The 22,287-nt window shown below is 46.0% G+C and overlaps 3 protein-coding genes across 3 annotated transcripts; 2 read left to right on the top strand and 1 right to left on the bottom strand.

Moving 5' to 3' along the window:
• Positions 1–5,764: 5,764 nt before the first annotated feature.
• On the top strand, positions 5,765–6,733 carry LOC6597175 (trypsin beta). Its single transcript, XM_002022317.1, has one exon. It carries the CDS (start codon positions 5,765–5,767, stop codon positions 6,731–6,733), a length of 969 nt encoding a protein of 322 aa, XP_002022353.1.
• A 948-nt stretch (positions 6,734–7,681) lies between these two features.
• Positions 7,682–8,631, top strand: LOC6597174 (trypsin beta). The gene has a single exon (XM_002022316.2). The coding sequence runs from the start codon at positions 7,771–7,773 to the stop codon at positions 8,629–8,631; it is 861 nt and encodes a 286-aa protein (XP_002022352.2). The 5' UTR covers positions 7,682–7,770.
• A 1,076-nt stretch (positions 8,632–9,707) lies between these two features.
• LOC6597173 (epsin-1) lies at positions 9,708–15,894 on the bottom strand. Its single transcript, XM_026989961.1, has 9 exons — positions 15,888–15,894; positions 15,189–15,277; positions 14,463–15,121; positions 13,733–14,408; positions 13,574–13,670; positions 13,226–13,506; positions 13,053–13,154; positions 12,141–12,788; positions 9,708–11,163 (listed from the first exon to the last, which is right to left on the bottom strand). Coding segments are annotated over exons 1-9 (2,616 nt in total). The 5' UTR covers positions 15,889–15,894; the 3' UTR covers positions 9,708–11,100.
• Positions 15,895–22,287: the final 6,393 nt, after the last annotated feature.

A 22,287-nucleotide genomic window follows, 5' to 3' on the forward strand; every position in this document is an offset into this window, starting at 1 on the left:
GGGCCCCACTGTGACTGACTGATGAGCGATGAGCGATGAGGGATGATGGGGAGAGGAGGCCTGGCCAGCCTTAAATGGATTGCAAATGGATCTGCATCTGCATCGGGCTACGCTTCGTGCCTAAAACATTTTGCATAATTTGTTTTGCCCATTTCTTATACATATTTACTATATTCCGAACATAGTAATTTGATTGCGTTGTTGATTTTATTATGAAAGTTGCGAGACAACAGTCAAGGCAATAACAGATTAGCATGGACCGAGCACTGACTCACAGCTCCATTGGTGGAGGACTGGGAAAACTGCGGGGATTGGATCGGTGGATTGCTGGACTGCTGGACGGCTGGACTGTGCGGTACACTCCTGGCTGGAGTGCATGTTGCCAGCAATTGAATAAAAACCCTTTTCATGTTAATGCAACATTTGTTTGTCCGTCGCAGCAGTTCGATATAAGCCACGGCAACGGCACCAACAATTGGCGGCGGCTCTTTGGCTTTGTACTTGTCTCTGTGGCCGTTGCTGCTGCCGCTGCTGCTGCCTCTGCCTCTGCTGCTGCCTCTGCCGCTGCTGCTGCTGCTGCTGCTGCTGCAGTTGTTTCCTATTAACGATAAAAATCACATGACACGAACTGGTTGCCGATCTGGCTGCGGTTTGTACGAGTATAGTCTTGGTTTTTGTGTCTGTTTTTGGGTTTCGGGATTTGGCTCTGGGTCTGGCGCCGGCGCCACTAACCCAGTTTATGCCTCCACTCCGCTCCACTCCACTCCACTAAACTCCACTCCACACAGGGATTTGCGCTGGGCTGGCCAATTATGCCACATTATTGGCAAGTTGATTGCCGCTGTTATCGCCCCGTACTGGATGACTGGATGACAGGATGTGCGGCAGGGCCAGGGCCAATGCTGCATATTACGCAACGTCAACGTCAATTAAATCAGTTTTACTCCAAATATTTTAAGCCAATGTCAACGACGAATCCCATCCCTGCTGCTGCTGTTGCTGCACTCTCCAACCCCATCTGAAACTGTAGATGTTCCGGGGACTGCGACTGGGACTGGGGCTGGGAGATATATTGACAGCGGCTGCCCATCGCTCGTACACCTCTCTCGCTCTCAATGGCCACGCCTGATTGAATTTATGGCCGCGCACATCCAACGGGGCCCTCGAGGCTCTTTTGGGCCAGACCCAGACTCGGGCCCAAACCAGCCTCGTAGCCAATTGTTTACACAAAACTTTCACAAATTAACCCAACCTGTGAACTGAAAAACTCAAAACTTAAGACTCCAAAACGCATCGACTCGATTAAAATGCTGCAAACTTAATTGTGGGGGCGGGGGCCCTCCAGTTTGTCGCACATTCTGGGTGGCCGAACGATACAGTGGTAGCAGGCTCTTGAAATGGTATGATATGCATGTATACATAGATGTATACAGGCGATTCAATGAGAAGAATAAACATAAACTACCCTTTTATTCATTGAAGATCCTGTTCAAACATCTTGTTGTTATGGGGCTTTGTTTCAGAATGTATCAGAAATCTTTGAAAAACATTCCATTCATTCATCCCACGGTGCATACCCCATACCCATCCTCTTGGAGTATTTCTCTCGCTGCTTCCTGGTCCTACTACTCCTCGAACCAACTCCTACTCCTCCTGTGGCTGCTGCTGCTGCTCCTCCTCCTCCTCCTGCTGCTGCTGCTGCTCATGGTGCTCGGTCAAGTGCAAGTGGCAATTTAAAGAATCGGGTGAGGTAAACGTCGAATCGAGTGTCCCAATGTTGGCGCCCCCATATGCGCATAATAATTTCGATCGAGTGCCGAAGAAAGTTGTGTGGTGCAGGGTCCGGCTCCTCGGCACCGTTTCATGTGCTGCTGCTGCTGCTGTTGCAGTGGCAGTGGCAACAATTGTGGCTGCTGTTGTTGTTAAGTGAAATGAAAAGTGCATAAATCTGAAATCTGGTGAGCAGTCACACCAAACGATGCAGCAACAGCAGCAGGCAGAAAAAAGGGGCAACCGGACCGGCAACGATAAGAATCGAAGCTGCGTTTTGGGGCAAAACGAAACAGAGACAAAAGAACTTTCGCTTTCGTTTCGGTTCGGTTCGGTTAGGTTTTCGGATACGGTCTGTCTTGGCCTGCTGCCCAGGTAAAAGTGGCCCGGTGCATTATTTAACCAAATTTGGCTATTGAAATGCAACCGGTACGAGTACGAGTACGAGAATGGATACTGTACGATGTACTCGTACTCGTACATGCCTTCGATATAACAATTATGTGCGTTTAATGAGCAGCAACAAGCTGACGATCATGCCGCTGACGGATGAGATTGATTGCATAAGGCGCAGCGGTGGCAGCAACATTGTCACCGTCACTCCCCAGGGGAGGGTCACTGGGGGTGCCACCAGACACAGACACAGACACCACATCGCTTACATCGTTTACATCGTTTACTTTCACTGGCGATACCAGAACCGCTTAGAAGCGCACTGCTGCTCCACCGTGATTGCAGCAGCGGCAGCGGCAGCAGCGGGCGAGTGATAGTAAAAGTGATAGTCGTTTTCAATTGGAGATTATTATGGCTTAAATATTTTACGACTTATATAACCACACACTCATGCAGCAGTCAGAGAGTCGGAGAGAGAGACGTCAAAGCAATTAAGCCACGCTACCAAAACAGCTACAAATGCAGGCACTTTTCTAATTAATTTCGAAATGAAGAGAAAAAAAAAAATCTCAATAAAATTTCATTTTCATTGACAGCCGCTTTTCAACTGCATCGCTGATGCTGCGGCCGTGGCTGCTGCGGCTGCTGCTGCATGATGTAGTGTGTGGATGCAACAGCAACAGCAACAACAACAACAACCTGGTGGTACACTTAATTGACAAGTGTGAAACTTTCGATTTCTGTACACCCATTGACATACAAAACGAGAGCAAGAGATTGGGGGTCGGTCTGGGGCAGAGCCAGAGCCAGAGCCCGAGCCCGAGCTGGAGAGCTAGAGCCAGGCCTAATGATGCCGCCTGCTGCTATGATTTGTTGTGTCTAAATGTCACAATTCTCCAAAGTGATGGGGCGGCACCCAGGAGGGGTGTTGCGGGGTGTTTGGTAGGTGTGCCTCCGCCATCTACCTATATCTCCCAGCTCCGATGGCTTTGCCTGATAATTATTGATATGCCGGGCTCTGGTCGGGTGCGTCTCGCGTGCTGACTTGACAAAAAGGCTGCTGCTGGTGGTGCCACTGCTGTGCGCAATGCCATCAAATGATTAACTAACGGATCAGTGTGTGTGTGTGTGTGTGTGTATGCTGTGGGGCTGTTTGGTGGGGGGGACTCTAGTCTGGTTGGAACGTGCGAAATGGGTGAAATTTTGTCGGCTGCCTGGCGTGTCTGAGTGCCGGGTCCATGCGATTTTACACCACAGAAATTATGTTTCAATTATGCCAGAGAAAATGAAAGTTGCTGCAGATCAATTGAATGTCTTAATTGCTGGCCGCCATGTGATGTGGATAATCCAGAGGATTAAGACAAGATCTTGCCGAGATTTAATCAGACAGGTCTCATCATCATCTCATCGCATCTCTCAGAACTGTAGAGATAAAAAGTTCTAAAAGGATCCCTCGTTCCCAGAACAGACAGACAGACAGCCGCCCGTCGTTTTGGCATTTCAGCATGTTTTTTTGGCAAAGCTATAATTAAAAATCAATTTGGCCCAGAGGGTTCCTATTATGCAAGCCAAAAACAAAACAAAAAACATGATCATAATACTTGGCCACGTTCGCTGTCTGAGTCTTTTGTTTTGCAGTTTGTCAAAGGTTCAGGCAGCAGCAGCAGCAGCAAAGCCCAGGCTCTGCCGCCGCCAGACATCAACGTGAGCCGCACATATCAAGCATAATATCTTAAGTTGGGTCTATGCTGGGTTCAGGCCATGTCAGGCATGAATTCGCTGTTCCAGCCAGAGGAGGAGGAGACGGAGACGGAGCCGGAGACGGAGACGCGCTCGGCTCGAGTCGCTGCCACAGAAACCCATTAATGAGCAGCACACAGGCTGCCTGGCATTTGACAGATTTTTTAATTAAGGCATACAAATTGCGATTCTTCACGCTTTTTTTTTGGCCCCACGAAAACTATAACTGGCAAATATTATTATCGCTACCACTTGGCGGTGAGGCGTGAGAGCTGCGCCCGAGGACTTCGTCGGCATTCCTCAGACACCATTCCAGCACCACCACCACTCCTCTGGCTTTCCTGCTCCTCCGATAACCGTGGTAATCACTGAAAATACCAAACCTTATCAGATATCGGCTATCTGGCAGCTGCTGCTAGTTGTTGGCTGTAGGCTGGTGGCTGGTGGCTGCTCCCGCACAATAAATGAACACCAGGGAGAGAAGGAAAGAAATTTGCATAGGCAGGCGCCTGCCAAAAGCTAATGAATTTTTTCTGCCCGCTGCCCGCTTACATAATTATCAACGCTATGGCATTATTATGGCCTGGCCTGGCCAGGTTCGGACTTGGGCCAAGTCCAAGTCCAGTGGCAGTCCTGCTTTTGCTCCTTTCACTTTTGCGGCGATCGCCTGCCTGCCTGCCTGCCTGCCTGCTGACTGCTGCCTAATTATTCCTGCCCGGCCGTGTCCATTGTGTCCACTGTGATTTCGCACATAATTAAACTGCGCAAAATTTACATTAAATTAATAGTTTTATTGTTTCGTCCGCGCCAGAGCCTGCCTGCCTGGCTTCAAGCCATGCGGAAACGTTGCCCTACCAAAAATGGTCAGCCAAAGCCCCCGCCACGACAAAAAAAAAAAACAAAAGAAGAGAAGAGGAGAAAAGTCGAGCCATTGACACCGTAGTGGCTGTAGGAAAAGCACTAAATAAGAAAAAAGACCTGGCACACGCAAGATTAATGCGGCACAAAATTATTGAGGAATTTATGCAAAAGTTAATGGGAGTTTGGATTGGTACAAGCTCCGATCATTTCACTTTCATGTCTAATCCGATGCTTTCGAATGGGAGATGTCCAAGAAGATAGATAGATTCTGAGCAGATAGATGACCACGAATGATCTCTTAAAAGCCTTAACCCATCAGTGCGGAACGTGCACTTTAGAATGGATCTTGACCATATATCTGTTGATGGGTTCTGAGACCTGTAAAGGGAAGACAATGCTTATCGAAATTTACATTTTAATTTATATATGCATATCCCTCAAATTATGGAAGACTTGTATAATTTATTAACTGATTTCGGGTAGATTAGACTAGAATAGATATCTACACATGTGAATGTTCTATCTTTTAGACATAAGATGGCCCCTTCGGACCTATGTAGATATTAGATGATTGAGCATATATAGCTAGGAGAAAAGTGACGGATCGCGGACAAATACATCCTTAAGAAACTTTAACAGCCTTTCCTAACTTCCTTCATTTTCAGTTGTATCTTAAATTCTTTATGGTTGGATCTACTAATATCTGATTGGGAATAATCACCGAAGAGTAGGGTTTACATTTTGTTGGATGATGTCTGCGGGCGTGGTCTGCCGTGGGTTAATTTTGGCAAGTCCCCGTTAATAGACCTGACCCCCTTGCCCAAATATCAAAAAGAAATGCCAAATGGCAAACCCCAATACAGGTTTTAGGTTCGAGGTTTGGCTAAGTGTGCATCCAATTAAGGAATCGGCAGAACCAGGTGCTAAGAGGTCGAAAGGTAGCCCGACTAACGGAGTTGTTTCAGTTTACACGCGACCGCTGGTCCGATCAGTTATCGGAATGGATTGTAGGCCAACTGGAAGTGTCATTGGGATCGCCGTCTTTGCCTGGCTGTGGTTGCTCGCGGCGGGCCGGGGACAGCCACAGAGTCTGACATTGGGCGGCTACCAACAGTACCAGCAGACGGCTACGCTGGGCGGCTACTTCCTGGACAATGGCACCCACTATCTGCTGTACGAAAGGCCGAGGGTGACGCGGCCGAGCTTCCTGCCGCTCTCCCATTTTGGCAACATCTCTAGCAACCCGGGCGTGAATGCCCTGGAGACCCTGGACTATCTGCCCACCAGAATTGTGAATGGCAAGAGGATCAAGTGCTCGAGGGCGCCCTACCAGTGCGCCATCAGTTACCAGAAATACTTCATCTGCGGCTGTGTGATCCTGAATCGTTCTTGGATTCTCACCGCCCACCACTGCATCGTGGGCGCGGCCGGGAATTACCAGGTGCGGGCAGGGACCTCACAGCAGAGACGCGGCGGCCAGTTGCGCAATGTCAAGAAGATCGTCGCCCATGCCGGCTACAGCGACTACACCATGAGGAACGATTTGGCGATGATGAAGCTCAGCAAACCGCTCAAGTACAACCGCTGTCTTAAGCCGGTGCGCTTGCCATCGCGGAAAATCAGGCGCTTTCCTCGCTGCTACCTGGTCAGCGGCTGGGGTTTGACCTCGGCCAATGCCCAGAACGTCCAGCGGTACCTCCGCGGCGTGCGCGTCTGCAAGGTGAGGCGTGGCAAGTGCCAAAAGAAGTACAAGGGCACCGGCGTCAAGATCTACAAGGATATGATCTGTGCTGCGAGCCCGGGTAAGGACAGCTGCTCTGGTGACTCTGGCGGTCCACTGGTCCACGGAAACATCCTCTATGGCGTCGTATCCTTCGGCATTGGATGCGCCAACCGCAAGTATCCGGGCGTCTATGTGAATGTGAAGCGATATGTGCCCTGGATAAAGAAAGTCATGCGAAAGTATTAGCCAATCTCCTTCTAGTATATATGTATATTTAAATCTCGTGTCCCGGCGTTTGTGGTTCTCCCGAACAGCTTGATCGATTTTAATGACTTTTTTTTCTATATTAAGTAGTATGAGAATAGTATTTTTTCAGTTTCCTAATACCACCCACCATTTTTGTAATCAGGATTTTGGTATTTGTGTTTGAACAATATCCAAATATTCCACACAAAATGTAAACAAAATAAAGTATACTTTTACCTATTTTTGGCACCGAGGCACCGTGAACTTTGCCAGCAAGACGGAAGGGGTAACAGTTGCACCGTCGAGCAAATAATGCAACAAACCTGCGAAATAGTACAGCAGAAAGAAAAGACGAACGAATCCAACAATAAAAGCAACAGAAATGTGCGTGTGAGGATGTCGCAATTGCGTGAATCTCAATCACACGAGAGGATTGCACGAGATGAACGAACCGGAGACACCCACAGAGAAAACGCTAAAAGGGACATCGTGCACTTATGTACATTCGCTTCGTTCCTTCGTCTATTCTGATCATCCGAAAGTACTGATTGGTGCTATGGACAAAGAATTTTCCTTTTTTCTTGCGCTCAAATTCCAACATTAATCAGATGGCATCTGTAGCGCATTACAAAAAGCTCTACCTGATATGGAAACTCGACCAGAATCACAATAGTAAAGGAATCTTCAAGGTTATTCAACTTTCTGCTTGTGAAAGATCCAAGCTGAGTTTAATCAATGCCAATTTTTGGGAATAGTATTAAAACTAAAGATATTAATATTCAGAACTTGGCCAAGGCGAGATCACCGCTAAAGAAAGGCCTCCGAAAATGTTCACAGAAGTTATTTTAAGCGGTATGCGTGTATCCAGTTCCATATGCGGTAATATCTATGAATACAAAGAAATAGTATAATCCAACATGTAAGACAGCTGCTCGTACCTACCTGCCTTAAGAAATAGTCGACGACCCTATCAATATTCATATACCAACTACAGTGGGTCACCAGCAGCGGTGTCTTGCTGGGTTCATTAGCATTTTATGGCACAGAGTTCACACCCAGAGGTCAAGAATTCGGCATCCAGTTCTAATTTGGTATTGGCGGTTCACGGTTCATTTGTTTTTGTGCGGATGATGTTGAATCCGCACGCATTGGCGATTAATCTCCTGCTGCTGCTCTGTGGCCAGAGAACATGGGCCACATCCCTCAAGGACCGGATTGTGGGTGGAGTAGAGATCCCCATTCAGATGACACCCTGGCTGGCCTCTCTCTCTGTCCAGGGCAACCATAGCTGTGGCTCGGCACTGATCACGCCGCGGTGGCTCGTGACAGCGGCCCACTGTGTCCCCTATCCGGAGAGGTACTCTGTACGTGCCGGATCCTCGTCCGTTAGAGAGGGTGGCCAGCAACGAGCTGTGGTTAAGATCCTCGTGCATCCAGGCTTCAATCCGCGCACACTGGTTCATGACATCGCCCTCCTCCAGACCCGTGAGCCCTTCAAACTGGGGGGCAATGTGCAATTGATAAAACTCCCCCTGCCCGGCCTGAGTGCTCTGCCCAAGACCCTGCTCGTCGCCGGCTGGGGAACAGTCCACGCGAAAGCGAACGCCACGGAGACCAGGCTGCGGGGGACCCTAGTGCAGACCATCGACCAGCGTCGATGCCGGCGCCTCTATGGAGTATGGAGACGCCCTATCACCGATGACATGCTCTGCGCGGCAGCAGCTGGAAGGGATCACTGCTATGGCGACTCGGGCTCTCCCCTGGTACATCAGGGCAGCACCTACGGCATTGTGTCCTTCGCCTACGGCTGCGCGGATCCACGTTTTCCCGGGGTCTACACCAGATTGGCCAACTATGTGTCCTGGATATTCGGTGTGCTAAAAAGTGAAGCCAATTAATTGAGAAACGCCATTGATAATAAAGAATCTTTTAGATATCCTCGGATTATCTGATTTACTAAACCCATAACTGTTTTAGAGCCATCTTCCTCTCGTTCGGAAGGAAGAAAGCGATCTGCTTCGTGTGATGGATGCTGCTCTTCCTGCTAGGATGTTACACAATATGCAAGCGTAAGCGTTTTCCCATCCTCATGCATCTGGGGAGACGCCGCACTCTCCCCTTCGTTCGTGCCCCGCTAGAGAGCGATAAACTTATATTCCAGCAGGCAGTTGCCAGTCGACGGCAAATTTGTGTAAATTATGTATTTGTGCATTTTGATTTCATTTAAACGAAGTTTCCTGATGGCCCCCAGCGCATGTCAAATATCAAAAACCGAAACGCGACTCTGGCAGCCACTTGCGCAACACATATCCAGCAATCCATATCCATATCCCCACATTCACATTCACATCCACATCCACATCCCATCCCCATTGCCGAGGTACCATCCCATCCCCGATCCGATCCGATCCGATCCCAGCTGGCTGGCCAAAATATCACTGCCATATGCCATATGCGGTGGGCGTGCTCCGTTAATGCTGCACTCTGGCGGCCCCCCGAAATTAACATAATCGTGCTGCTGTGCTGTGCTGTGCCGCTCCGACTGTGCCTGTAGCCTGTAGCCCGTCGTCGCATTTGGCGCCCCAACAAAGTGTTGAATGCTGGCGCTGCCTGTCAAGTGGAGGCTCCCAGGCATTGGCACACTCATGTGCCAGACCCCAGATCGGGCTTCAGCTTGAGCCATGATCCTCCTGGGATCGTTGTGCAATGGGAGCATCAAATGTGGTCTGGTTTGACTTTTACAGGGATTTTCTCTTTATAGTTAAAATAGATTTTAATAATAATATGAAAATACGCTTAAAAATTTGCATTTAGCAAGTGTATAGTATGGTTTATATATAGATATATATATATACTATATATATATAGTATGTGTGTGTTTGTTGTGGTTTTTGTTTGTGGTTGTATATAGGGTATCAGCGTTGCAATCTCAAGCATTATTTCACATCACCATCATCTAGTTACGGGTTACGGGTTCTCTTTATAAGTATGTATATTTCGTTATCATTAAGTTACGCTTACACAATTCATTACGTATTCTAGCCTAAATGTATACCATTTTTTGTTTCGTTTTTAGTTCCACACTCCTCTTACTCGATCCGCTTTTACAATATTGGGTTTTCTCTCTCTCTCTATCTCTCTCTCCCTCTCTCTTTCTTTCTCTTTCTCTTTGTATATGTGTTAGGGGCTCATTCGTTCTTTCATTTTTGTAAATTTCAAACTAGTTTCTATATGTGTAAAAAAATGGTTTCAACAGCAAAACTCGTGCACTGTGTTCGGTTCGGGGGTGGACCAAAAGCGAATACATATATATGCACAAACGAATCGACTGCCTTTCAAAAATATCAGTAAAAATGTATGTTTCAAAATCGAACTCACGCGCACGCACAATAAAAAGTGTTACAAAAATGAGACATTAACATTTCACAATTACAATTACAATTACAAGCACACATTAATTGGTTTATCCTCTGTTTTTAACATTCTCTTTGACCAATGCAAAATTTAAAGCTATATAACAATTTGTTTCTCATTTAGTTTTCATTTTTGCATCTCTCGTTTGGACTCTCGTTATCGATGATCTGCACTCTCTGGCGGCTGCATTCTCTTTTGGTGTGTGTTTGCCGCCACTCCACAAAAGCTGCAACAACTCGTAACAGTGGGTCTGTGTGTGGGTGTGGGTGTGGGTGTGTGTGTATGTGTGAGGGGTGTATCGACTAAGGGGCTCGACTCCCCCCTTCAACAGCAGCCACGCCACTCAACTTTCTATTACGATTAGAATGTGTGAAGAGTAGTAAAATAATTTCATTGCCTGTTGAGTAGCGTGTGTGTGTGTGAGCGGGGGGGGGCGAAGGGGGCTCTCCCTATGCTGCTATCTTACAACAAGGTTTACATGGTTTCAGTTATTGCAAATGTGTTTTCTAAACTCAAGTTCTGTGGTTGCATGTGGGCTTCCGATCGCAGGATTCCAGTGTGTTCAGAGACAGAGTGGCGGCTGGCCTAGCCTGGTCTGGTGTGGTGTGGTGGCTGTCAATGCTCTCTCTCTCTCTCTCTTTCCCTTGGTTCTGTGCTCTCTCTCTCTCTTTCTCTTCCACTCTGTTGTACATCACATATTTTACAGTTTAATAATACTTTCTTACACATAATTTATTAATTAGTTCATATTTCTTTTTGCAGTTGGTAGAGCTAAATTGCTGTGGTTTGCTGTCGTTACTCTGGTTGTTTGTTGGCGGCCATTGCACCAGCACCGCGCACACCAGCCAAAGCCGCAAGCAGTCGATTATCTGGTTCTTGTGTTCTCTTGTTCTAGTGGTTGAGTCCTCCTGTCTGCTGTCACCTCTTGAATCCTGCTCCTGAATCCTTGTTCCTTATGACAAAAATGGATTTGTTGCTCCTGCTTCCGGTTTGATCCAAGGCATGTTGTTGTTTTGCTGTAAGATTCATTCTCGAATTAGTAAATCTCTTGAAATTCCCAATCAAGTTTAGCTTTAAGTTAGATTAAGGTGAAAGCAAACTACATTCAGAGTCAATCAGATCAGCCATGTTAATAGTTACTTAGCGATTAGTAGTTATTAAGGTATAGAAGAGACTACGGACTAGTGATCGATTAGAGGCAGAGAGCATGCACATTCGAAAAAACATTTTACCCATTTGCATTTATTGCATTTTGTATGTGTTTTATTTAAGCGTCCAAGCCTCCATGGTTGGCTACAATTAGAAAATATTATGGATCAACGGATGCGATGGCATACCATCTGCTGGTTAAGAGATGTGGTTACGTGTTGCAAGGATGGAAGCAGCAAAGCAAACCGATCTATAGTCATTATATGTACATATGTATATCCAGAAGTTTACCGCGCAGAACAGAAGGTACTTCAGGTGCCTTAATCGTCATTACCAGGCGATAAACCATAGGCACCGCATCCATCTGTTCTACATTCTTATTTCTAAACATATTCGAACGTAGCATTGGATATACAGATATGTACATATTTTTGTATATATAAATAGCAGCGGTCGGTAGGAGTTCACGGGGATTCTCTTGGCCAGAATTCACTGGTACAATTGGCAGCAAGAGCGTGCCCGCCCCTGATCCGATTTACAGCATTTAGTACATTCTGAACATTCTCTTTTCTGCGATCCACACTGGAGATCGGTTTCCTTCACTGCCTTCTCCAGTAAAGCAATTCTGTAGCAACAATTTGTTAGAGAGATCTCATACTTGCAAGTCAAAGAAAATTCAAATAAGAGTAAGAATAACTAAGGAGAACAAACAGAACAGAACAACTAAAGCAAGCAAAATAGGAACAACAAAGACGAATAAACGGCAACTTCTGGCAGCGGGTAGGAGGAGCAACAGCAGCACAACTTCATCGCTGAGGATAGGCATCGTATTAGAGATACACACACTCACTTCCAGGTTGCAGGGAGCCGTAGCTCCCGTGGACATGCCATAGTTGCGTAAATCTTCAGATACAGCTCCAAAGGTCATGGGTGCAATTTTGATACCCGGCGTTTCGGCCAGCGAATCGGATAGGGCGCTGCTATAGCTGGACGCATAGGTGGAGTACAGTCCCGGAGTGCCGTACATGTTGTTGTTGTTGTTGTTGCTGTTGTACATATTGGATTTATATCTTGGATCAGCCTCATGGGCTGTGGGACTATTGAAATAGGGACGCTGTGGCGTCTCGCTGAACAGATCCATATTGCGTATGCTGTCGATGCCAGGACTGGGATTGCTGAGGGTTTTGCTGCTGTACGGATAGGTGTAGATCTGTTCCGTATTTGGCTGTGGATGTGGATGGGAATGGTGTGGTGGGGCAGAGGATATGACGGGGTTACTAAACGCTTGCTGCTTGCTGATGTACGGATAAGTGTAGATCTGTTCCGTAATCTGCTGTGGATGCGGATGCGGATGGGTCGGTGTGGCCGAGGGAATGACGGGATTACTAAACGCTTTCAGTAGCTGAAATTCCTCCATGCCGGAGGCATAGGCAGGGGCCGATGGCATCCCCAAATTAAGACTAGTCGGACGCACGGGTGGTGGTAGCTTCAGCTGCGGTTTTAGGGACATTTGCATGCAACGGTTGGTCGAAAATAGAATGACACGAAGGCAAACGAAAGACAAAAGTAGAAACAAAATGCACAAAAGAAAAAAATGAAGGATACAAGAATTGTGGTTTTGGTTTTTGTTTTGTTTTGTTTTGTTTTGGAAAGTAAACCGAGAAAGTACCGAGAAATTATGAGAGAAAAAGAGAAAAAACCTCAAAAAATAAGTACAAGTACGAAGAAGATTCCCCTAACAGGCCGCTCCACTCACCTGCGACTGACTGACGCCTCCACCCATGACTGGCGCCCAGGGATCCTGGTTCATGCTGACTGCAAAGGGAGCCTGCTGTTTCAGCTGGTTGATGGACGGCACCTGAAATACAGCAGGCCACAAAAAGGCATTTAAATAACAATCGAATCAGAAAAATCCCTAGCTCCACTCACGGCTGGCTGCTGTTGCTGGAATAGATTCGTTTTGGGTGGCATCACGTTGTCGCTGAATGGATTGTAGGCTGGGGCATTGCCCGATTGCGTTTGTGGCGCTATCGGTTTGATCAGATTGTCCAGATTAACCAGCGCCGAGTTCTCGCCGAGGAACGAGTGCGGATCCTTGAGCGGTTTCTTTGCGGTGGCCCCTGTCGAGGGATGGACAGAGCTCGTACTGCTGATGGCAGCTCCGTTGCCGTAGTTCAAAGAAAGCGGATCCATGTCGTCGAGCAGAGAAGCTACAAGAGATCGCTAAAGGTTAAAGCAAAGCCAAAGATCTAGAGATATCAGGGATGGTCCGCTTACCATTATTGTTATTGTTGGAGGCATTCGAATGGCTTTGATCGGCGCTCTTGTTGCGGTTGGTTATCAAATCGAATTCATCAAACTCGGGGGATTGTTTCTGGAAAGGGGAAATATAATTGATTTAGGATTAATCATTCTGGGTATCATTCTTGAGCCTACCTTAATAGCGCCCGTTCCTGCTCCAAGTGCCTTCCAGGGATCATCCAGCGCTGGCTGCACCGGTGCTTCCAGTGTCCAGGGATCCGCTGGTGCGATGGCTGCTGCACCCGCTGGCTCTGCCAGCCAAGGATCCGCAGAGGCGCTGCCATTGTTGCCGGCGTGGCTGTTCGCTGGGGGCGCCGCTGCCAAGGCACTGCCAGCAGTGGTTCTCGTCATCAGAGCTTCGAATGGACCTCCGCCTGCAGGCGTGGCCCCGCGACCATTTTGATTGGCATTCCCATTGGTTTGTAGCCAACCCTCATTCGAGGAGCCGGAGGCCACGGAAGGTGATTGTGTGCGCAGACCCCACGCATCACCGCTGGCGGTGGCTCCCATTCCCAAGGGACCTCCCATGGCCGAAGTCAAGGGCACACCGGCGCCCATGATGGTGCGCGGTGCGGCCGAGGGGTGCCAGGGGTCCACTTGCGGCGAGGAGGTGCCCGACCAGGGGTCTGACAGCTGACTGGGAGCACGGGCGGCGCCGGGCGTGGCCCAGGGATCGACGACGGCCGCAGGAGCGCCGCCAGCAGCGCCCAGCGGCGGACTCGAAATGCTTGTGGCGCCCAGCGAAATGTCCAGCAAGTCCAGCAGATGGCTCTGGGGCTCTTCCTTCTTGGGTCTGGTAATTGGTTGGCCGCTGAAAAAAGGTTGGTTAGATTTTGAGAGGGTTTGTGCTTGTCATTCGACTCACTTGAAGTCCTGCTCGCTCTGGCTGAGGGCCAGCTGCAGGCGGACATCGTCGCTCCGTCGCTTGGCCTCCTCCTGCTCGGCCTCTTCGCGCGACATGGCCATGGCCAGCTGCAGTTGCAGTTCTTCCTCTCCAGCGGTCTGTGGCCTGACCATTTCCAGTTCCGATTGTGATTTGGGCGGCTCCTCCTGCCAGCCAGGCGGCATGTCACGCTGCGAGGGCCCATCAATGTAGCCGTCGCTGCCAAAGCCGCTGGGATGCAGGGCAAAGCGCTCCTTGGCCTTCAGCGCCTTCACCCGCTCGTTCTTGAGCCGCTCGTCGTCCTTGAGGAGATTCACCAGCTGCTTGGCCTTTTCGCGCACATGGGTGCCCTGGTCCTTGCCCTCCTCAAAGTAGACGAACTCGCGCAGCGTCTGGATGGCAAAGATGTTCTCCTTGCACTGCTGCGCCACCTTCTCGGTGCCCGTCTTGATGAGGTACTCGAGCAGGATGAGCGCCTTGTAGACGTGCCGCCAGTTCTTGCCGTGATCGTTGAGACGCTTCCAGATCATTTGCATGATCTCCGAGAAGGCCACCACGTTGTAGGTGAGGTCCGCTATCTCGCCCATGATGGCGGCCGAAGGACCCCACGGATCATTCGAGGTGGCCTCACGCACTTTGACCTGCACAAGGGAGAAGAATCGATTTATAGCATTTCTAGGATCCCAAGATCAACGGATGATTACTCACCTGGGCATCGGAATAGTTGTGCGCTAGGTTCTTGATGTTTCTGCGTAGACCGGCAACATTGACCTGCATATCGTCCTTTTGCTTTCTCACTGTGTGACGAGAAGAATTTTGGGGTGTTTTAGTATGGCTTTATAATGAAGGCAGGTATAAGCTCCTGTAATGAGGGTCCAGGGTTCGAATGGAGGATTGGGATTGGGATTGGGGTTGGGGTTGGGGTTAGGGCTGTGTCTTTGTTTCTCTGTTCAGAGGGTTAGGTTTTTTGTCTAGTTTGATACTTTTGTTGCAAGTTTTCGATTCATTTTGGATTTACGTTACTGGAATTTTGTTTATGTTTTGTCGTTTTCTGAAGTATATTCCATGGCTAGGTTATGTGGCATGTGGCATGTGGCATGTGGCATATGGCATGTGGATCAGTACAAAAGCAAAACAAAAACAAAAAACACAAGAAAGTTCAATGTGTGGATGGATGGATGGGTGGATGGGTGCATGTAGCGTAGGCAGTGGGGTGGGGGGACCTTTTCTTCGGACTCTGGATGTGACAGATATTTTTCTTGAACCTATGATGTACTACATATATGGTTTATGGTTTATGTTTACTGTTTTTTTTTTCTTTGGTTTATGCGGTGTACGAGATAGAGAGAGAGAGATATATATATAGATAATTGGAATATGAAAATGGGAATTAACATTGAGACTTACTTTTCGTTTCGTTTTATTTTTGCTACACACACACAAGAAACTTTTGTGACTGTTTTTTGATTGTGTTCAAAGGCTAGAGGTTTTCTTTGCTTTTATTATTTTTCGTTTCGTGTTTTGTCTCTATGTTTATTGCTGTTTAAGTGCTCCAAAGCAAGCTAAGTATGAGATACAAGATAAATACAATCAAAATACATGGTATAAAAGTACAGATACAGTATACAGAGTACATATAGTTATATATATGCGTATATAGTTAGATGACGGCCAAGATCTCCAACTGGCAAATCTCAGAACACAAAAAATGGTGCACAAACAACAAACAAATGAGTGGAAAGCAAAAACACGCACACACTTTAAAATAATGTTGTTTTTTTTTCTTGTTTTTTTGTTGGGAAAATCGAAAGTCGGAAAAAAGCCGCCTCCGCCGCCGCCGCAAGTCCGCACCGCACGCGTGCACTGCCTTGGGAGATCCAGAAACCTGCCCAAGGGCCCAGACCCAGAAAAATAATTCAATTTGCGGGCAAACAAAATGTGCAACAGAAAGGAATAACAGCACACCAATACCACGAAAAGTTGAAACAAGCTAAGAGTACGTGTACCCAACCGAGCGCCAAAAGCAGACTGTGCAGATGCTCTTCCTTCCCCACAGAATGGCTAAGGAATGTTCAACGTTTACGAATGTGAATGGATATACATACATAATAGGTGTTTCAACAAATACTATAATATAAGAAATGGGATCTTTAGATGTAAAATGTAAAAATGTATGTAGCCTAATCGCTGAGATCCCCTCCATCGATTGTGCTCCACTGCAGACAGTTCCATTTAGCTAACGGACCCCACCACCAGCGGGGACTTTCTGCTTGAACTTAACCCATGACAGACCGCGAGACCCAAACAAGAAGCCGCAAAAATGCAAAATAACCAATGGCGGGGGGAGGGAGAAGAGGGAGACCGACCGGCAGCCCCATGTCTGGAAGGGGAATATGCAAATCTTTCCAAGACAAGCCCGAGCCCAAGTTATGCATTAAGCAACAACAACAACAACGACAACATCTGGCTAGAAAACAGCGTGAAATTATAGCAAATGAATTGATTTTTCTCCCCCACTTTGTTTTTGGCCCGAGGTGCAGATCTATTTTTAAATGCAAAATAAAAAAAAAATAAAAAATGCACCCAAGATAATCAAATTGTTATCGATTGAATGGGAGACGACAAGAAAACAGCAGCGAAAGTTCTGCGAGAGAAAGAGAGTTAGGGGTCCCCAACCTCATAGACGCCCCCATATATCACATTGAGAGCAAGCGTACCGCAAATTGGACCTGATTACTGATAAGATAGGGGCTGTATAGTGCACACACATAAATTGTATTGAGGCTAATGCAGGAGGGCTAGACAATTTAAATAACCTTGCAGATCGATCGATGCCACAGAAATTTGATGGCAGCTCAAGTCAAGCTTCGTGGGATTATCTTTAAACACTAACCAGTGATTTTTTTTTAATAGCGATCGTTGCAGCTACATATATGTAGACCCTTGAGATTGTAATACAATCTAGGGGGTTCTGTTTGATGAACAAATAACTTAAAACTTTCAGGCAGTCCGACAGCTGAGGAATTCGTTTTTATATAAAAACGGTGAATCATGCAACGCTTCTGGAAAATGGTTATAGCAGTATAGTATGTTACCTACTAAAATCGGATAAGAATAGTTATCAAAATACCCAGTTTTCGATTGATTGCACACAACAAAAAAAAAGAAACAATTAGTTATCAGTTGAGGCAATTGAGGTAAGTCGAAAAGCAAATTAACATGTACATGTGTAATGTGAAACTCTACGATCAGACGTCCGATCAAAGTCCCTTATTAAATCGAGAAAATTATCAGGTAGACATGAATGAAAATTAGCCAGTGATCAGCCATCTTAGGACAGTTTTTATGGCTAGTTGAAGCTGGTTTGTTCGATTCAAAGCTAGTTGCACCTGATCTTCAGATTTATAGCTAGGCTGTTGGCCACAATAACCGGTTGTTTCAACTTATTTATTGCCTAATTTTACTACAGTTATTTACAGTTTGAAAACGTATGGTATATTAACCCGTTAATGGCTAGGAATTCGTGTGTGATTTCTTCTCTTCGTTTTTGTTGGATTTTCTCTCAGGTATTTACTCTCATCTTTTTGCTGTTTTTGTTTGTTTGCAAGAAACGCACTTGACACATATTGTAGAGAGCCGACGCGTCGGCAGAACAAACGAGATAAAAATCTACCAAGAACTCAATCGCAACTGTAACTCCCAGATAAAACCCGTTTTTCCAAGACTCCAAGTAAGAGAGTGAGAGGGAGAGAATGAAAGAGATGAGATTCATTGACCGCTTTGCTGCCATAGTAAAGATCAGATGCGGGGGAGAGCAATGGATAACTGTGTTTGTTTGTTTGTTTTCATTCCGCCTGCCTGTCGTATGTCGCAGAAGAAGGCGAAATAATTCAATTAAATGTCGCGCAGTAAGAGAGAAAGAGAGAGAAAGCCACTAGGCAAATGAAGTGCAAGAGCCAAGAGAGTGAGGGTGTGGGGTGGCGCGGGGTTGCTTGCTTGAACTTGAACAAATTAAATGCCAGACCAGACCAGACCAGACAGAGCCAAAGAGAGAGAGACAGAAGAAAAGAGCACAAGTGTGAGAGGACCAAAGTCTCTGGGTCTCTGCCAGTGTCCGTGTGTCTGTGTCTGTGGCTGATTTGAAAGGCAGCAGACAGAGGGAGGTAGAAGCTTTCTTTGTGTTTTTGCACTTGACATTCGGCAAACGGCGACGTTTTATTGCCAAAAATAATACCATATACATTTTCATACATATTTATATGTTTGTGTGGATATACATACATACATATGCATAAACACCGAACGAGTTGCGGATTTACTTTGTTCCAGGGGCAAAACAGAGCCTTGACGGACTCGACCCCAGGAACGGAGCCGGTTCAATGAACGTAACACGCAGAAAGCTTAACCGCTAAGGCGCACTAGGGGGAATCGCCGAAATACACAAGCACTGGAGATCGGCGGCAGCCACGACGTTGCCCGATTGTTATGCGTACTGCAACTGGTGGGGGCTCTCAGTATTTTTCTAAATTGAATAGCAATTATTGAAGGTACGTACAAACATATGTATGTACACTCGAGCAAAATATTCCACATATTCACGAGGCTGTTTTCGCGGCATCGTTGTCAGACGTTTAGCATGTGTTAGCGAAGTGGGGATCACCATTAACCTGCTCTCCTCTCCGCTATCCATGCAAACATAATATAACTGCAAGGTTATTCTCTCTCTCACTTTATCTGATGTACATATCCGATGTATAAAGTCAGAATCAGAATGGACGGATCGTCCATTAACACCCATTAATTACATAATTGGCTACTTGATGAAGAAGCAAGAGAGTTTGTGGAAATAGTGGAAAATATTTGTATTTCCATACAGGTGCGAACAGATGAGCCGCAGAATTAAATTCGCAACATAATCAAACTAAAAACATTTGAAGAACATTCTGATTATCTCCTTAAACATAATATATCTCCCACTATCCCCCTCTTTTTTGATAAGATTCTCTGGAGAAAAATGTTTGCATTTGGTTTACGATAATCTGCTTGACAGACAGGTGCATATAGGGTTAAAATCTTCTTGCACAAAGGTCATTGCTCGCCTGATGCGTCCCACTGTGCGCAACTTGAGCTGCTGTTCTCCGATCAGTGGCGGCGATGCTTAGCCGGGGCTTGGGGCTTATCCCCCCTGAAAACACACACTCCCCTTGTTGCATCTGTTGTGCATGCGGGCGTAAAATATGTGTGCTTGGATGTGTGTGTGTGTGTGTGAGTGATGGGTGATTCTGTTGCCGTTGCCTCTGCCTCTGCACTGTTGGTGTGAGTGTGATAACGAGTCAGAAATGCGATTAGATTTCATTTGTGGCACACACTCACACACACCCGTACGGTTGGACGGGGTACAGTGGGCACACAAACACATACAAGCACACACAAAACTTGCGGAAAATGTGCGAAACTTCATTCATTACTCATGCCCAGGGCCCCCTGCCCTGCCTCCGCAGCATAAACCAGTTCTACCTTTCGACCTGGGGCTACCGTGGTATTGAAGGAGGGGGTGGGGGCGGCTGATGACTAACGCAGCAACGCCGACTTATCAGAAAAAGATTTCAGGGAAACTCTTATCAATAAAAGCACGCTAATGCGAGAGCTTTTCTGCAACACAAACAACAGAAACGCGGAATGTTAGAAGGACGTCACAGTTATGGGGCCAGCCTTTAACGGCGCTGGGGGGGTAGATCGTTTTCAGATCAATGTAAAGCGAATCCCAAGCGGAAATTCAACTGAAGAGAAAACCACTGCGCTCTGCCCACGACCGACTGAGCCGCCCCCTCTCTCTGCTCACCTGCACCACTGCTGCAATGACTCTGGTCTCTTGTTGTTGTTGTTGTTGTTGCTGCTTCGCTGCTGCAGTCAGTCCGTGTCGGTATGGAGCTCTCTCTCTGTGCGTACGTCTATGAGTGTGTGTGTGTGTATGTGTGTCTGTGTGACGTCGACGACGACGACGGCGGCGACTACTCCTCCCCTTCTATCTAGTTTTTTTTTATATTTTACGACTTTCTTTTCAAATGCGCTCGCTGCCAGCAAACGGATAGAGTCACAAGACGGTGACGGGCAACGGCGACTGCGACGGGACGAGAAAAACAACGACGTCAGCAGAAGTAACGCGCACGAAAACGAGACGACGCAGATCCTCCGGAAGAAGGCGGAAATCGGTGAACAATAGAACGATATTTACACTTTGCACTTTGCACAAGACAAAAAATGGAGCAGCGGAATAGCTATTCGACAGGGTGTCTGTCTTGTTTACGTCCGTGGCAAAAATTTGTGAGAATGCAATACAGTGTGACCACGGATTCGTCGATAAAGTATACGGTCTGACTCTTAGAAATATACCGAAATATGCCGTCTAATTTTCAAAATATACCGTAAATATACCGACGAAATATTTGTATTAAAACTCTATCATATTCCTCGTTTTTATATTCGGTTGAATATCACTAGATAGCTAGGACCTTCAGCCTTAAACTCATTACTTTTTCCGATTGATGAATCATTTTCCTACAAGATTGACCAATTTTAAGTACCCTTTTTTTCTGATAGTGTCTAATATAAGGTTTAAAAAAAAAGGTCAACAACAATTTCCACATATTAACTATTTTTACATTTTATCTAAAAGCCACCTCTAAGCTAACTACACACTTGCTACATATTAACTACATTTGGATGTAATTATCGGAAGCGACAGCTGAAGGTGTGTAAAATACAAGAAAATACTATTAAAAGTATAAAAGACTTATCGATCGGAAAACTACCAAAAATGTACCAAAATATATCGCCTCATTTTCAACATGAATTACACCGCGAAAATAAAATTGGGTGTAAATTTTTCTTGTAGATACATCCTATCATTCCATTTTACTCACCAAAACCCCACGATTTCTTTTATCTGAAGTACAAATTATGTAAGTTTTATCGTTTTCGTGGATTTAAATACCCCCCTGGTCGAAAAGGAATTAGTTTTTTCCATGACCGATTTTTATATTCGGTTTAATATTATAAGCTAGCTAGGCCCCAAAAAATTGAATATATACATATTAGTATCCTACTGAGGACTATGAGGACTCTTTTTTGATTGCGTCTATAATAAGTAGACCTCGGATTTTGCATATTTGCATATTTTTAAAGGATTAAGATAGAAAAATTCTGATGACTCGTACTCGCAGCACCTCCGATCCTCCGATCCCCCAGCCAAGTGCTTTTCAAATATAGTCAAAGGAAATCAATTGAACAAAAATTAATAATGAGCCCACGACTATGCTGATGAATCAAATATGCAAAATCCGAGGTCTAATAATAAGGTTATACCGAAAAACTTTATTTTGATTTTAATTTAAATTTTAAGTTTCTGTTTGATAGAAAATAAGGCCGTGCTGCTTAGCGGAATTATGCATTTCATTATTCTTGTCTAAATTTCCAATTTCTGGTATTTCGAGAGGCAAGTGCCAACCAACCAGCAATTGAGCTGCTGTTTATCTACCACATTGCCAATTCTGCTGTCTAAATACTCTTCCAGAGAATCTTGATTGAAACCCCTGGTTTTTACAAGCTAAATAAATATATTTTGTCTCTAAAAGGCTTTTTGAAAAATGATAGATTATTTTGCAAGTTTAAATAAACTCTTCAGGCAATCAGCTTGAGAATCTGTTTCGGTAATATTATTCAGGACGAATTTAATCTCTCCCAAATAAATTAATTTAAGCGATTCCTTAATGTCATATTGTCACCGAAATATGTATGGTTTAACACA

The sequence above is a fragment of the Drosophila persimilis genome, unplaced genomic scaffold (assembly GCF_003286085.1).
Source record: "Drosophila persimilis strain 14011-0111.01,24,50 unplaced genomic scaffold, DperRS2 tig00000431-arrow-pilon, whole genome shotgun sequence".
NCBI lineage: Eukaryota > Metazoa > Arthropoda > Insecta > Diptera > Drosophilidae > Drosophila > Drosophila persimilis.